We start from the raw sequence: 15586 nt of genomic DNA on the forward strand, positions 1-15586 counted from the left end.
TTTGGGCAACTAATTAAAGGGATTATTTTGAAAGAGACTTTGTTTATGCACTTACAACAACTTTTCTAAAAGGTTTTTAGTAAGACAACTTTTCTTAATACTATTAATTTTGAGGTTTTGGGTTTTTTGGGTTCTTTTGGCACTGATAATCATTATGACGGGCTGAACTGATCACTTAATGAATTTTATCAGAGGGAAGCACATAATAGTGGTTCCATTTTTTCCAGTAGATTTGCTATATAAAACCAACACTGGGAGACCTCACATTTTTGCTTTTGAAGGCAGGACTCTAGAATAATTATTGGCAGACTCATTATACAAGGTGACGTTTCTAGTTCAAATGTAGGGTATAATTTTGTCCATTTGACTTCCAAGGAACTGCCACCTTTTGATCAAAAATTATTTATTTATTGACCATGGATCCTTACTTCAGAGTGGGAAACTACAGTAATTCACAGTTGCATTTGAAATTGGAATGCTTAATCATTTACTGTTTTACAAGTTAAAAAAATACTCCAGAAAAACTAGAATTTTCAGCCTGTCAAACATTTAACCATAAGTGTTGATTGACAGTAATTTCTGTCTTGCTAGTCTATCTTGGAAGCAAAATCAGGCTTGTGATTCCCATCCTTTATCCTTTTGTCATTGTTCAGCTTCTATGAAATAAAAGGTCAACAACATGTTCTCATGACATGGGTTATTTTTGTTTGTATTTTTGTAATGTTTAAAGATGAAAACCTCAAATAATGAATTTAGGTGTTCTGCTACAGGGTATGTGAGTTCACAAAAACCACAAGATGGCTAGACACTGTTGACCCTGAGCATGTGATACTTTACAAACATGTCACCAGGCACCTGGGGGACTCAGTTGGTTAAGTGACAGCCTTTGGATCAGGTCATGATTCTGGAGTCCCAGGATTGAGTCCTTCACTGGGCTCTGTACTTACCAGGGAGTCTGCTTCTCCTTCTAACCCTCTCCCCCTTCTCATGCTCTCCTTCTCTCTCATTATCTCTCTCTTAAATAAATAAATAAAATCTTTTAAAAACTAAATAAACACATCATCTGTCTTATTCCTTAGTTGGGATACAAACCTTATTATCAAAGCATCTGTTTCATTATCTACCATCAGGCTAGAAGCCATAACTTGGCTCCTTTATATGATTTCAGTATAGGTCTTGAAATTTTCCTAATATACCTTCTATATATTAAATTGCGTCTGCATAGATTCAAGTCATGTTTGCCTTTCCTGCAGTGGGTTGCTTCCAGTGTTTGCAACAGTGAGAAACTATTGTCTATGTTTTGGTCCTTCTATAATGTGGCCCTATACACTTCTGATCTGGTCAACAGTAATACTTGCTGGGGTCTACAGCAGAATATTTTATAAATATATATATGTATATCATATATATATTCCATTATCTGTATGACTTTGTGCTTTCAAATTACACAAAACGAAGAAAATTCTAAAACTTTTTTGGGTGCCTTTGTTGTTATACCCAAGGACATGTTTTGTGTCAGATTATGTTTGCACACAAAAGTTCCATGTTGGGTCAAGAACAAGGTAAGACTGTCCCTCTCACCACTTGTTTTCAGCATTGTACTAGAAGTCCTAGCTAATGCAGTAAGACAAGAAAAATATATGTATATATACAGATTGGGAAGAAAGAAATAAAACTGTCTTTGTTCAAAGATGACATGATTATCTCTGTAGAAATTTGGAAAGAATCACAACAACAAAAATGTCCTAGAACTAGTAAGCCAGCAATTCAGGATACATGATTAATATGCAAAAGTCAATTTCTTTCCTATATATCAGCAATGAATGATTAGAATTTGACATTAAAAACGTATTATTTCCACCACCACCAAAAAATGAACTATTTAGGTACAAATCTAACAAAATATTTATAAGATCTTTATAAGGAAAACTATAAAACTCTTGTTAAAAAAAATCAAAGAAGATCTAAACAGAGGGAGAAATATTCAATGTTCATGGATAGGAAAGCTCCATATTGTTAAGATATCCATTTTTCTCAATTTGATCTATAAGTTCAACAAGATCCTAATAGAAATCCCAGCAGATTACTTTGTGGATATTGATATAACGTTTATATGGAGAATTAAAAGATCCAGAATAGGCAACACAACTTCAATTTAAAGAGGAGAACAAAGTTGAAGGGCTGGTGCTACCCAGCTTCAAGATTTACTCTAAAATTGTCGGGATCAGGACAGTGCGGAGCTGGTGAAAGAACAGACGTTAGAACAATGGGACAGAACAGAGAGCCCAGAAACAGACCCACATAATGTAGTTAACTGGTCTTTAACAAAGGAACAAAGGTAATTCAATGGAGAAATGATGATCATTTCAACAGTTTATGCGAGAACCGCACAACATTCACATGCCAAAAAAAAAAAAAAAGAAGAAGAAGATGACTCGAAATGGATCATAAATCTAACTGCAAAAACAAAACTGTAAAACTTCTTAAAAGATAATATAAGATAAATTTTTGTTAGGGGACCTTGTGTTTGGCAATCACTTTTCAATATACACTAAAAACACAACCCATGAAAGGAATGATTGGTAAGCTGGACTTTATTAAAGTTAAAAACAACTGTTCTGTGCAGGACACTGTGAAGAGAATGAAATGATGAACCACAGGTAAGAAGAAAATATTGGCAAAAACACAACAGATAAGGGACTGTTAGCCCAAAGTTGCGATGAGCTCTTAGTACTCAGCAACAGGAAAACAAACAGCCCACTTTAAAAAAAATGGTCAAAATGTCTAGACGCCTCACCAAAGAAGATACACAAACGGAACATAAATAAGCGTGTGAAAAGCTGGTCCCCATTATAAGCAATCTAGGAAATGAGAGTTAGAACAAAAAGGAAATACCACTGCAAAAATATTAGAGTATTTGAAATATTTCGTACGAATATTTGAAATATCACATACGACACTAATTACTGGCCAGAGGACGTGGAGCAACAGGAACCCTGGTTAATTGCTGGTGGGGATGCAAAATGGTGCGGCTACTTCGGAAGACAGTTGGGTGGTATTTACAAAGCTAAACATAGTCTTCCCATACGATCCAGGAATCACATGCCGTGGTATTTACCCAACTGAGTGGAAAACTTATGTCCACACATCATGTGGACACAAATGTTTATAGCAGCTTTATTCATAATTGCAAAAACTGTAAGCAACCAGGATGTCCTTTAATAGGTGAGGAGATAAATGAGCCATAGTGTGCGCATATGATGGACTACAGACGTAAACGATCAAGCTGTGAAAAGACAAAGAAGACCTTAAATACATATTCTTGAGTGAAAGAAACAGAAATGATGACAACCTGCACAGTTCACATGCTGCATGATTCTAAATGCACGACGTTCTGGGAAAGGCAAATTGACGGAGACATGGAAGAGGAGCAGTGGGCGTCCGGAGTTAGGGAGGGAGGGAGGGAGAATAGTGGAGCCTGGGATTTCTAGGGCAACGAAATAAGTCTGTATTGGACATGTGGTATTACGGATTTCTTAAAACCCATGGAGTGTACAACGCAAAGAGGGAGCACCAACATACTTTTACAGACTCTGGTTAATAATGACATAACAGTGTTGGGTCCTCAGTTTTCACAAATTTACTGCACTCATGCAAGATGTCGCTAAAGGGGAAACCGTGCATTGGCAAGGAGAGACCGGGTACATTGGAGCCTCTCAGGATTCTCTGCTAAATTTTTCTGCAACCCTAAAAACTGCTCTAAAAAATAGAGCCTAAAGATATTTTTCAAAAGTCCTATGTTTGAAAATGGCTGTTTTATTATCTCTTGCAATTAATTAGTTTGTGTAAATGTATGGAAATGGAACTAGTAATGCCATTTAATGGGATCACTTTTTATTTTTTCTTTAACCAGCCAGAATTTATACATACATGCTCGAGAAATCCAGATTGGTTTCACAGCCGCTTGGCCAGAGCAATTTCCTCATTTTCTACTTGTTGATGGATGGGCTATCTGCTGAAGAAAAATACGGACTTCACCTGAGTAATTTACGTGCACACCGGTAAGTGACTGCATGTTTTCTATGTAGTAATTCTGTCTTCAGGTTGTGATGTCATTTTAGCAGTCTTAAATTTTCTTCTTATTTTTTGGAGAAGAAGTGGTGAGTCAAAGGAAATAATTGGGTACTGTTAGGTTACAACCTTTGGTGTAACAAGATCGTAACAGTGTATTACTGAATGCTGGGGCTTGAGTAGGTGTCTGTGTGGGTGTATGAAGTTACATTTCTGTTTTCCTAGTTGTCAAATCAGATTTAAATGATTAGTGCATTATAAACTTTTATATTCCTTCGGGTATTTTGGATAGAATGTGAGTTATGCATTCCTAACCTTTGGTAGTCTTGAAATAATGGGAAGTATTATTTGGCAATCGTTATTCATTAGTAACCGATGAAATTGCATGAAGGATGAAGACACACCACACGCATAAACTGGAGAGCTCATTTTCTGCTCCGGAGGCAGAAAGCATTGGCTCAGATGCAGGTGCATTGGTCATGGGATGGGATTGGGGGGGAGGAAGTCGTGAAGGGGGTGAGCTGTGGAATGCCTTTGCGTCCTGTGTGTTTCTGCCACCTGCCCTACCCGATGCATCTCCCCAAGAAGATGGGTCCAGATTTGGATCAGAAGGAGAAGGACACAGTGAGGAGAGTCAGCCCCATTTAGGAGAAAAGTAGGTGCGAGACTGGAGCTAGAGGGAGCTGGGCGCACTGACCTGAGCTCCCTGGTAGATCTGTGGCTGGGTGGAGAATGGGTCTTGCTGGTTAAGACGTCAAGGTAGAGAAGTTTATGGGGCTGCAGAGTAGAGATGCCAATGTGAGAGGTGAGGGGTTTTGAGGGGCAATGGGATCTCAAGGGTGCTGAGCTCCTGGAACGGGGTGGAGGGGCAACGGGGAGGCCTGCATGGTGGCCACTGCTGTGATGTGGGACTGCCGGTGGGGCACAGGGCCAGGCAAAAGGATGAATTTGCCATTTCCTAACTCACCATGACATTCTAAACTACTCCCATCCCATTTCTCTGAAGGTATTATATCCAGGAGTGTAGGTACAGTGTATCATGTTGAATGGGGAAGAGTAGTCAAGAGGTTAAGACCTTATCAAATTTGTGTCTTATTTAAAGCGAAGGACTTCGGGGGTCTATTCTGCTCCCAAACAACAGAAATTCAGAAGAAAAAACACCAGTACTGGAGCATGGGAGCTCAGTTAAAAGTCATTTAAAAAAAAAGAAAACAAAAAAAGAAATGAAAGTCATTTTAAAAAAAAAGAAAACAAAGAAAAAAAGAAATGGAAATTTGAAGTTCCTAGGGCACCAGAAATTTTTTTTTTTAAATCAAATCCTCTCGTCTCATAAAGGAGGAAATCAAACCCAGAACTATAAAGAAGCTTGTGCCAAAGGAATATGGCCTCTAACAGCTGCGCTACAAACCCAGTCCCTGGAATTGGCCCTTGTTTCACTACACAGAGCATCTCCAGTGGGAGACGTTCTCCCTGGGAGGAAAAGCATCAGATCGGAACCCCTGGGTCAGGGGTTCAAGAGGAGGCTCGAGGGAGAAACATCTGGTGGATTTCTGTGTTCTGAATCTTGCTTCCAAGCAAGAACTCCATGTCGATAGCAGATAATTGGTTTAGGGAGTGTGTCTGTGTGTATTTGCACACGTGCACTTAGTATTTCGACGCAGACCCCTGAAGAGTAAAGGACCAGAGTCTAATCTTCCAGGCAAAGAACAGTTGAACTTCTGGTTCTGAGGTTTGGACCCATCACTCCAAGTGTGTGAGCGTGGGGGAGAAAACAAGCTTTTCTTTCTTAAGGTCCAGTTCTAGCATTCATCTCTCTTTGCTAAAGAGAGTTTGGAATCACTCGGGCTGTTTAGAAAGTCAAACAGTCAGGGGTTGCTTTGTGAGAAGCTCCAACAGGAAAGAGCTCAGAAAACCATGAATCATTCAAGTCCCTTGAACAAAGAGGTTATTTTATTAAAATGTATTCTAAATATCTAATGGGAACAAAACAACATTCCTCAATAAAAAATAAACACCACAACCCCAGATTCATAAAAATATCAATTGGAACATTTGTATGAGAATTTCACAGGCATCATGTCCTTTCATAATAAAACAAGCTGTTTTGCAAGTTACAAGGCATTATAAATCATGCTGGTTGTGTTGTGTGCGTCTTCTCACTCTTTACAGTGTGCTGACAAGTCTCGAGGAGTTTGTATTTGTCTGATAGATGAGTTGGGGTTGGGGTCTAATCTTTATTGGGTAAGGATGTGCCTTAAGGACCATAATTTTTTAAATCATTTGGCTTATTTGCAGTCAGCAGTATGAATCTCAAGTTGCTACCTTTTTAACTCTTCCCAAATCAGTGGCCCTTCTGAGTTTCCTCCTTAAAGTCAGCATTCAGTATATCTGGGAAAGATCACCGTCTGGACACATATTGTTGTGAAGAGGACTGTTGCTACCGTCACATCTACTGATCTGATTTTCTTTAAAAAGGTGTGGCTGTCTCTGTTAAATAGACCGTCGGAACATGCCTTTCTTTATCAATGCCCACGCCACAGGGCAACTCGTGCGGTGATGTCCATGAAGTATGTTGAGTCTTAAGGCAGATGCTGCAAAGACTTGCGAGCCTGCTTCCTCCAGATGCACCTTTTGTCCTCTCCGTTAAGAGCCGCTCATCCTCTGCAGGACACATGAAAAGCACATGTAGCAGTGACGGGGAGCTGGTGGCAGGCTCCGGGTCCATCTTCCGCGCTCACCTCGTTGAACTCCAAGGGGAAGGAAACATTGGAGATGACGCTTTAGAGTTAAAGCTACAAAAGTGTTTTTTTTTTTTTTTTAAACTTTGACTCTGTTTTTGGAGCTAAAAGTTTTCAAAGTCTCACATGAAAATTTATGGAGGTTTATTTCAGTGAAAAATGCACCTAAAAATACTCTGCGGCTTGTGGAGTTGGAAGGGTACCTAGAGCAGATAGCTCTCTTGCTTAACTGGGGGACGTACATGGTACAGACGTGAGGTGCTAGAGCTGAGCTGCACGGGAACAGTATTTATAACACTCTACATAAGGATCCTCCCATACAGATTGTTAAAACAACAACAATGGTGACAAGGAAAATAAGTCTTCGCATGGGAAGCCGTGGAAATAAGATTGCGTTTATCAGGAATTCCCACTAGATGGCGCACTCTCCACAGGGTCGGGAGGGGGGGAAGAAAGGTTTCTTTTTTATTTATGGTTCCTCCTATGATTTACTTCTTTTCCTGGCTGTTTGTTTTTCAAGTTCTATTTCAAATTCCTTTGTACAGAATAAATATAGTTGGTGTTCATGAGAATGGAGCTTTAATCAAAGTTAGAAAGAGTCATTAATTGCTGATCTTCAACCTCCTTGAAATAGCTTTTATGGGTTTAGTCCCAGATCAGCTGGGCTTCTGAAATGCAGACCAGTTATTCCTAATCTTCCCTCCTACTGATGAGCGATGGAAGGGATTGTGATGTTTCGTAGTAGCATTTTCAGAAAAGGTCAGATTTTGAATTATAAGCTGAAAGCAGCCGTTGACTCAGAGAGTGTGACCTGTTCCTAACCCTGTGTGTTAGTGAAAGGAAACTCTGACTCATCGAGTATTTGAACTTGTGATTACTGCCTGAGAGTACACCTGTCATAGGAGACGCTGTGGCAATGAACTCTCAGGGAGGGTTCATTTTTTTTTTTTTTTTGGCTAAGGATTTATTATGCACATTTAACTTCCTCTGAGAAAGTCTCGCATGATTAAAACATAGGTGAGGGTCATCTTAAATATTCTTTGAGGATGACTCTTCTGGGTTTTGCGATACAGTAAAAGATTTATTTGGCCACATAGTTTGGGCAAGCAAATCTTGAAGGCACTCCCAACACAAAGTTTCAAGATAAGAGGAACCAAAATTGATTTCTACTGTACTCTATTATTAGTTACCTTTTTTTTTTTTAAGATTTTATTTCTTTGACAGAGAGAGATCACAAGTAGACAGAGAGGCAGGCAGAGAGAGAGGGAGGGAAGCAGGCTCCCTGCTGAGCAGAGAGCCCGATGCGGGACTCGATCCCAGGACCCTGAGATCATGACCTGAGCCGAAGGCAGCGGCTTAACCCACTGAGCCACCCAGGCGCCCCATTAGTTACCTTTTTTAAAAAAAGATTTTATTTATTTATTTGAGAGAGAGAGAGAGTGTTAGTGGGAGAGGGAGACAGGAGAGATAACGAGCAGGGGGAGAGGGAGAAGCAGACTCTCCGCTTGAGCAGGGAGCCCGATGCAGGGCTTGATCCCAGGACCCGGGAACCATGACCTGAACCAAGGGCAGACGATTAACTGACTGAGCCACCCAGGTACCCCTATTATTAGTTATCTTAGTAGTAATCACCCCTGTAGTACATACAGCTTAAGGAGCAGCACCAGTCATGTTCTAGACCTTGTCCTAGTGTCATCTTCCTTGTGCCTTTGAATTCCCACCTGGAACTGAGCAGAGGGTACAGGACCACATCCACATGGGATAGACCCTGCCATGAAGACACACAGGTCAGCCAGGAGCCAGATTTGAGTCCAGGTCCTACTGACTCTAGACTTAACCCTGTATTGTGTTCAGGGCAGTGTTGCCTATAAATTGGCAAGCGCTGCCTTTGCAACTTTGTGTCAAGGACATCGTTAAGGAAAATACAAGTGAAAGCACAAGGTCAGTGTTTGTGTACGTTTTTTTTAAAATTTAAAATAAGTTAAGCAAAACTAACTTAGGACATTGTAGACTTTGTTGCCTCTACCTTAGAAAGCAATTTGGGGTTACTTCTTTGTCAGGTAGCATAATGAAAATTTTCAGCCATAAGAGATTGCATTATCTTAGCAGAAGGTTATAATATGGGGAATGTAGAAAGGGTCAGGTCACCTCTGGGAATGGTCAGGTAAACTCCACTTGTGGAAAGCCAGTAGCACGGAGTCGAGGACAGGGGCTCCTTCCTTCTTTTTATTCTTGAATGATAGGTACCCAGAAGGGGAGAGAGAGGGGAAGACAAACAAACACACAAACAAACCAAAAACCACACGGTTATCAGGCACCTTGCTCTCCCTCTTTAGTGTTCAGAACCCTGTGGGAAAGTATTCTAAATTGTTTTAACAGTAAGTCTGAAGCACGGATATGTGGCTGAATCAAAGACATTTAGCTCGTAAGTCTAGTGGACGAAGAGTTGGGTATGTGCGACCTCAAACGTGCTGCTCACTAGAACTCCTCGTGAGCGTCAGATCCCCAACACCGACACGTTTAAGAAAGAAACAAGAAAAGAAAAGAAGAAGAGGAGATGGAAGGGTGGCCTAACTCACTGGAAGAGAAGAGACCGGTGTTCCCTCGGGCATAACTACCTCCTCTCTCAGCCTCTGCCCCCCTCTCTCTCCCACACCTGTTTATTTGCGTGTTTCCCAGCATGGAGAAGAAGGTCACGCACGCAGCCCTCGCTTCCACGTTCCAGGAACCCTGGAGAGGAAGCTAAAGCTCTTCTTTTTTTTTTTTTTTTTTTTTAATTTTTTTAAATTTTATTTTTTTATAAACGTATAATATATTTTTATCCCCAGGGGTACAGGTCTGTGAATCGCCTGGTTTACACACTTCACAGCACTCACCATAGCACATACCCTCCCCAATGTCCATAATCCCACCCCCGCAAAGCTCTTCTTTTCTGTCTCCCGAGAGGCCACCTTGGCAGGCCAACTCGGGCCCCGGCATCAAGGGGAAAGGGTGGAGGACGAGAGCTGTTTAACGGCAGAGGCAGACGGGGGATCCGGGCACGGGAAGGAGCCGCGCGAAGCCTGTTCCCTTGACTCTGTGATGCTGCAGCTGCCCTGGAGGAGGGGCCGCCCCAGAGTCAGGCCCCAGGCGTAAGGAGCCCCAGGCAGAGCTCTGCCCCGTGGAGGAGCTGCGGGGTTTCCTAACTAGCTGCTCCAAATAGCTACCCTATGCAAGACCATGAGTAGTGCAGACGTACCTCGGGGCCTGCAAGCGAAAACGGTAAGGCTTTGCCATATAATTTGTTTTATGCACGTCCCCCCCCAGATAGTTTTGGGGGTTAAAAGTTAAAACAGTACTATGAAGGGCAGCCGGATGGCTCAGCTGTTTGAGCATCTGACTCTTGGTTTCCGGTCGGGTCGTGATCTCGGGGTCGTGGGATCAAGGCCTGCGCTGGGCTCAGGGCTCTGCTTGAGGCTCTCTCTCTCCCTCTCCCATTACCCCTCCCCCACTTGGGCTCACTCTCTAAAATAAAATAAATTTAAAAAAATCTTTAAAAAGCCCCAAACATTATGATTCACCAATCCGCAATATTATTAAGTAGCTTGTCTATGAGAATTTTGTTGTCTGAGTATACCTCAAAATTTCAGATTTTGCTTGAAGACTTGACGGGTGTTACATGGTGACATATTTTTTTTTAATTGATGGTACCCTTATGGTTGCCACTGTGATACTTCCAAAACTAACAAAAGCCATCACTGACTGAACACTTTCCACAGATCTTTCTCTTTGTCTGCTCCTGATAATTATGGAAGGTCGTAACCGATTTCCCCGTGTCGCGGATGGGGTGCCTGAGGGCTGTGGTTCCTTGGTCAACCAGCGTGGGGCGCAGGTGATATTTGAACTCTGATCTGTTCAGTTCTCCATTAGTTTATAAATAGTTTAGAAATTAATGGGCGCCTGGGTGGCTCAGTGGGTTAAGCCTCTGCCTTCAGCTCAGGTCATCATCTCAGGGTCCTAGGATCAAGTCCCGCATTGGGCTCTCTGCTCAGCAGGGAGCCTGCTTCCTTCCCTCTCTCTCTGCCTGCCTCTCTGCCTGCTTGTGATCTCTCTCTGTCAAATACACAAATAATATACAAATCTTAAAAAAACTACTGGGTATGTAAATTTGCATCACAGACAACTTGTAGTGCTTCTACTAGAGCAAGAACATCATTTGCTAAATTCAACTTTATAGTTCTTTTCTCTTCAGATTTTTGACACTATTAGCATGGTCAGAATTTTAAGGGTGCACTCACACATGTGAATAAACATGCATACATTTATGAACAGGCATAAAAACCAACAAGAGGCTACTTGTAAAACTGTATTAAATGTTCCAAGGACAGCAAGTCCCAGACACAGTGCTCAGTAATTACTTATATTAGTTCATTTAATTCTTCTAGCAGTTCTGTGATGCAGATATTGATATTGTTCCTGTTTTATCGATGAGCACACTGAGCTCTACAGGATGTGCAACTGCCCAGGGCTGAGTGGGAAGGCATTGGGGACTTCAGACGCTCAGACGCGCCAGTCCATCTCCAGAACCCAAGTGATGAGCAGCTTACCACTGACCACTGTCTGTCCGTTTGGGGAGAGCGAGAGCCAGCTGTAGCACTTAGGCATGGACGGTCTGTTCTGACACAGAAACATTAATTCCACCATCTGCACCCTCATCATGTGAAGAAAACGGATGAAAACCTACCTTTTCTCAGCATAATCAGCCTATCACTCTTTTCAGAGTTTTGTTTCTGTTCCTTGAAATGCCAGTTGGATTATGTTCACTCTCCCAGTCGCCAGTACAAAAAGAAGATACTAATATTCTCACATCTGTGTTCTTTATTTGATTTTATTTATTTACTTTTGAGAGAGAGAGGAAGGGTGCACTCGGGGGCTCAGGAAGAAGTGGGGCTGAGGGTGGGAGAGAGAGAATCCTCTGTGGGCTCCATGCCCAATGCAGAGCCTGATGCAGGGCTTAATCTCACGACCTTGAGATCACGACCTGAACTGAAATCAAGAGTTGGATGCTTGACCGACTGAGCCACTCGGGCGCCCCCCATCTTTGTTCTCTAAATGCAATGCCATGTGCTGACCATTTTGATATTCTCTCTCTTCCCCGGCCGGGCCTGGCCTCCCCGCCACCCTGTCTGCACAGACTTATTTCCCTGCCCTTTCAATCTCATGCTTCACACTCATGTCCGATGAGTATTTGGTAAGTACCATTTAACTACAAAACCTCCTAGCTCAGAAATATTTCATAGATATTGCTTTTCTGTCCTATCAAATAAAGTCTTCTCGGTGATCCAAGGAAACAGGGCTGGTGAGGCCATAAGGAATTTGAAGGAAGAGATTGTTAACCCGTTCTTTGAGATTCTCTCTACTCATGTCTCAGAGTGGAGTTGAGCATCAGTCAAGGGAAGATCTAGTTTTATACTAAAAGAAGAAATAAGCTTTGTCGACATTAGGTGGTTAGTCGCTGTGCTTATCTTTCAGTTAAGAAAAAGGAAATCTAGGCACCTGGGGGGCTCTGTTGGCCGAGCAGCTGCCTTCAGCTCAGGTCACGGTCTCAGGGTGCCAGGACTGAGTCCTGCATCAGGCTCCCTGCTCAGCAGGGGATCTGCTTCTCCCTCTGACCCTCACCCCTCTCACGCTTGCTCGCTCTCATTTTCTCTCTCTCTCAAATAAATAAATAAGAAAGAAAGGAAAGGAAATCCACTTTCATAGTAGGAGAGTTAAATGCTCTACCCCTTGCTTTCCTAGTCAGTGAATTAAGTGTAAAAATGTGTAGTAGAGAGCTTTCATCGATTTTTCATGGTTCCCAAGTACAAACTGTCCTGAAAACCAGGACTGCATTTGTGACTCGTGTGCTGGTGAAAAGACTAGCCACCTGGGCTCGCTTGGAGCAGGATCCAAGCGTGAACTGACACGAGTGTGTTTATAATCTTCATGCATTTCTCGCCTGTTGGGATATCCGTACGTTCCTCCCAGAGTTAAACTATCTGATGAAAGCGCACTGCCAACCTCATTGGGAATATAAACATTACATTAATTTATTTAAAAAATGTGACTAGTAGAACATATTTATCTCCAAAAGTTTGGGATAACGAGTTGTGGCTTGTGTCCTCTGGTGTGTGTGGGTGTGGGACCATGGCCGTGATGTTTACCAGGACTGCCGGCAAACCCTCACTGGAAGTGACCTCTGCACGTGCCTTAGTGTCTGAGACAGACTCCCACTCCCGAGAGCCTCCATCCCTCTCAGCCTCCCGTCATTTCTCTCATCTCTGTCTCTCTCCATTTAGAATTATTTCCGCCTCACAAATAAGAATTGTTTTATTGCCTTCTAAATTATGAAGAACTCTGTCAAGATGGAGGACGGGCATGGGTCTGGAGGGCCATCACTGCCCCCACGGGGGTGCTGTCTTCTGTAGGTGACTCTGGCCGGCTGAGGAAGCTTGTGGAGAAGGGCCACAGAGGGCACTCAGGTGTTTGCTTGGTGACTCCCTGTTATTTTACAGGGACTTGGTCCCAGTCCTGTGTGTGTGAGAGAGAGAGAATCTCTTTCCTCTTTTCAAACCTACCCATGCGACTAGCAAACACCCTCCCACACTCAGGTGTGACCTGCATCCCAACCACCATGTACGTCAGGCAAAGGTAGTAGATGTCACCTCATCGCTCCCATCCTTGCTTGGCCGTGTCGTCCACTGTTGGCACCTGGCGATCCCATACTGGCCTGCTCTGGGTCAGAGGTAGAGTGACCGTCTCCGTGGGACAGGTGAGCCCGGGTGAGCTGTCTGTTCCATTCCAGCCACGTCTGCTCTGGGCTGGCATCCCCCCTTACCGAGTCCGTGACCACGCCACGTAAAATCTCTCTTATCGGTGCTTTCCACATGCACTCTCCCCAGAGGTCTTTCAGGGGCCCTTTGTAGTTCGCAGGAAGCATGGGACAGCCACAGCCTGGTGGAAGGCAAGATGCTGTTCCTTGTCTGGCTGATGGAACCACATTGCCGAAATCAATACGCACAAGGAACGGTTAGCAAAATCCCACGCCGAGGTGGCCTCTGAAGTCCCATCCTGCCCTTGCTAACATTCAGGGGGATTGTGTGCTCACAGCGGGGTGCCGGTGTTTTGCACTTGGTAAATAGTCAGTGACAAAGTACTCCTATCAGACGCCCCTCTCCCTGCCTCGGCCATCTGGGGGAATCGTGCAGGCTGCTGTGCCTGCCCGTGCTCTCCTGTGAAGGGGGCCGGCCTCCACGGGGCGGTGCACACGTGTGGCCTGTGGGGGCTGCCGCAGGAGCCTGCAGAGCAGGGCCAGCCCTCGCCGGTGTGCTGGGAGGACCCGTGACAGTGTCATGTGTGAGTACCTGAAGGAGTCATTGCTTTGCAAGAGCTTACGTGAGAGTTTCGGCTCCCTCAGAAGGGCTGGGACCTTGGGAAGTCTTCTGCCCCGTCTGTGCGTGTGACCTGCATTCCTGCTGTGCGTCAAGTCTGCAGGTTGGTTGGCCCTCACTCGGACATATTTCAGTTGTGAAATTTTGGTGCATCTTTTGACGACAATCGGCACAGCCTTTGGAAGAAGAGAGGGTGATTGAGAGCAGGTGTGGAGGGGAAGGGGGCGGGGGGGCGGGGCATTCCCACCAGCAACAGAAGGGGCTGCTCCACTGTCCCCCCCCTTACAGCAGGGAGAGCAGAGCGTGTCCTGTTACAACCTAAGACAGAACCTAAGCTCTCTGGAAAACTTCCCTCTCACATTTTCCCTGGGGCAGAAAATCAATTTGAATGCTTCAAATGCTTTGTCATTCTGTATTGGCTAGAGTCAGAAAAAAGATTCCTTCAAGTCAAAAAGCCTGCATTTATTTAATCACTGGAGGTGACGACCTCGTAGAATTTGGGGACGCGTGCTCAGTCAGCGATCAGGGTCTCCTCCAGCGGATCACGTGAGGATCCAAGCAGGTGTGTGCTGGGCCTACAACGGGGTGGGGTTTGAACGGGGACCGTGATGTGGATGCTTGCGTAGACCCCTGTGAAAACACGTGCACGTGTGTGTGAGTGCGCGCGCAAATTTAACGTTACATTCTGGGCGCAGACAGGAAGGGGCTCTTTGAAGCTGCTCGTTCTGCAAAGCCCCCGCCGAGCTGGCAGAACATGGGATGGATGATTAAAACCAGGACTGACCCCACACTTGCGTGTGCTGAGAACCTGACACGTGTCATCTCACGCGTCCCACGGCATAGCCGGACACAAGACAACATTGACAGGATCATCCCGTGTCCCGTGGCTTTGCCCAGGCCTCCCTTAAATACGTCAAATTTCCACCTTTCAAACGCTGATCTCCAAATAGCAGGTGAGAGGTTTCAGGCAAGAGCTGAAGAAGAGCCACACGAGGTTTGCAGCCCCCGGAGAGATGCCGTCTGGCACATCAGCAGCGGCCGGAGCCCCCCAGGGCACCAACGACCGTTGTCCCTGTTCCTGGTATGATTGGGGATGGTGAGGGCGGACAGGCGTGGACAGGAGACAGAAGCTTAACCTCTGGCCGGTCCCTCTTCCTGGGCCCCCTGAACGGTCCCCTCATCCCCACCCCACCCCCTCTGCTCACCCTCTCCACCTACCCCGGACTTTGCCGCGCTCCCCCACCATCCCCTTTCCTTCCCACTCCTCCCGTCCACCCACCCTCTCCTCTCAGTGTCCTCCTCCTCCACCCCCCACTCTCCCCACAGCCCACCCACTGGGCCTGCTACTCGCCCCCTCCACCCACTCTC

The 15586-nt window shown here is 44.5% G+C and overlaps 1 protein-coding gene across 1 annotated transcript in view; it reads left to right on the forward strand.

Annotated features, from left to right (window-relative positions):
- LOC111147014 (myosin XVI) overlaps positions 1-15586 on the forward strand; it is a 471268-nt gene that overhangs the window by 213682 nt on the left and 242000 nt on the right. The window contains exon 16 of the mRNA XM_022502858.1: positions 3914-4061. Coding sequence (XP_022358566.1) covers positions 3914-4061 — 148 coding nt within the window. The remainder of the gene's footprint in view (positions 1-3913; positions 4062-15586) is intronic.

Source organism: Enhydra lutris, unplaced genomic scaffold (genome assembly GCF_002288905.1).
Source record: "Enhydra lutris kenyoni isolate GAN:26980312 unplaced genomic scaffold, ASM228890v2 scaffoldscaffold15, whole genome shotgun sequence".
NCBI lineage: Eukaryota > Metazoa > Chordata > Mammalia > Carnivora > Mustelidae > Enhydra > Enhydra lutris.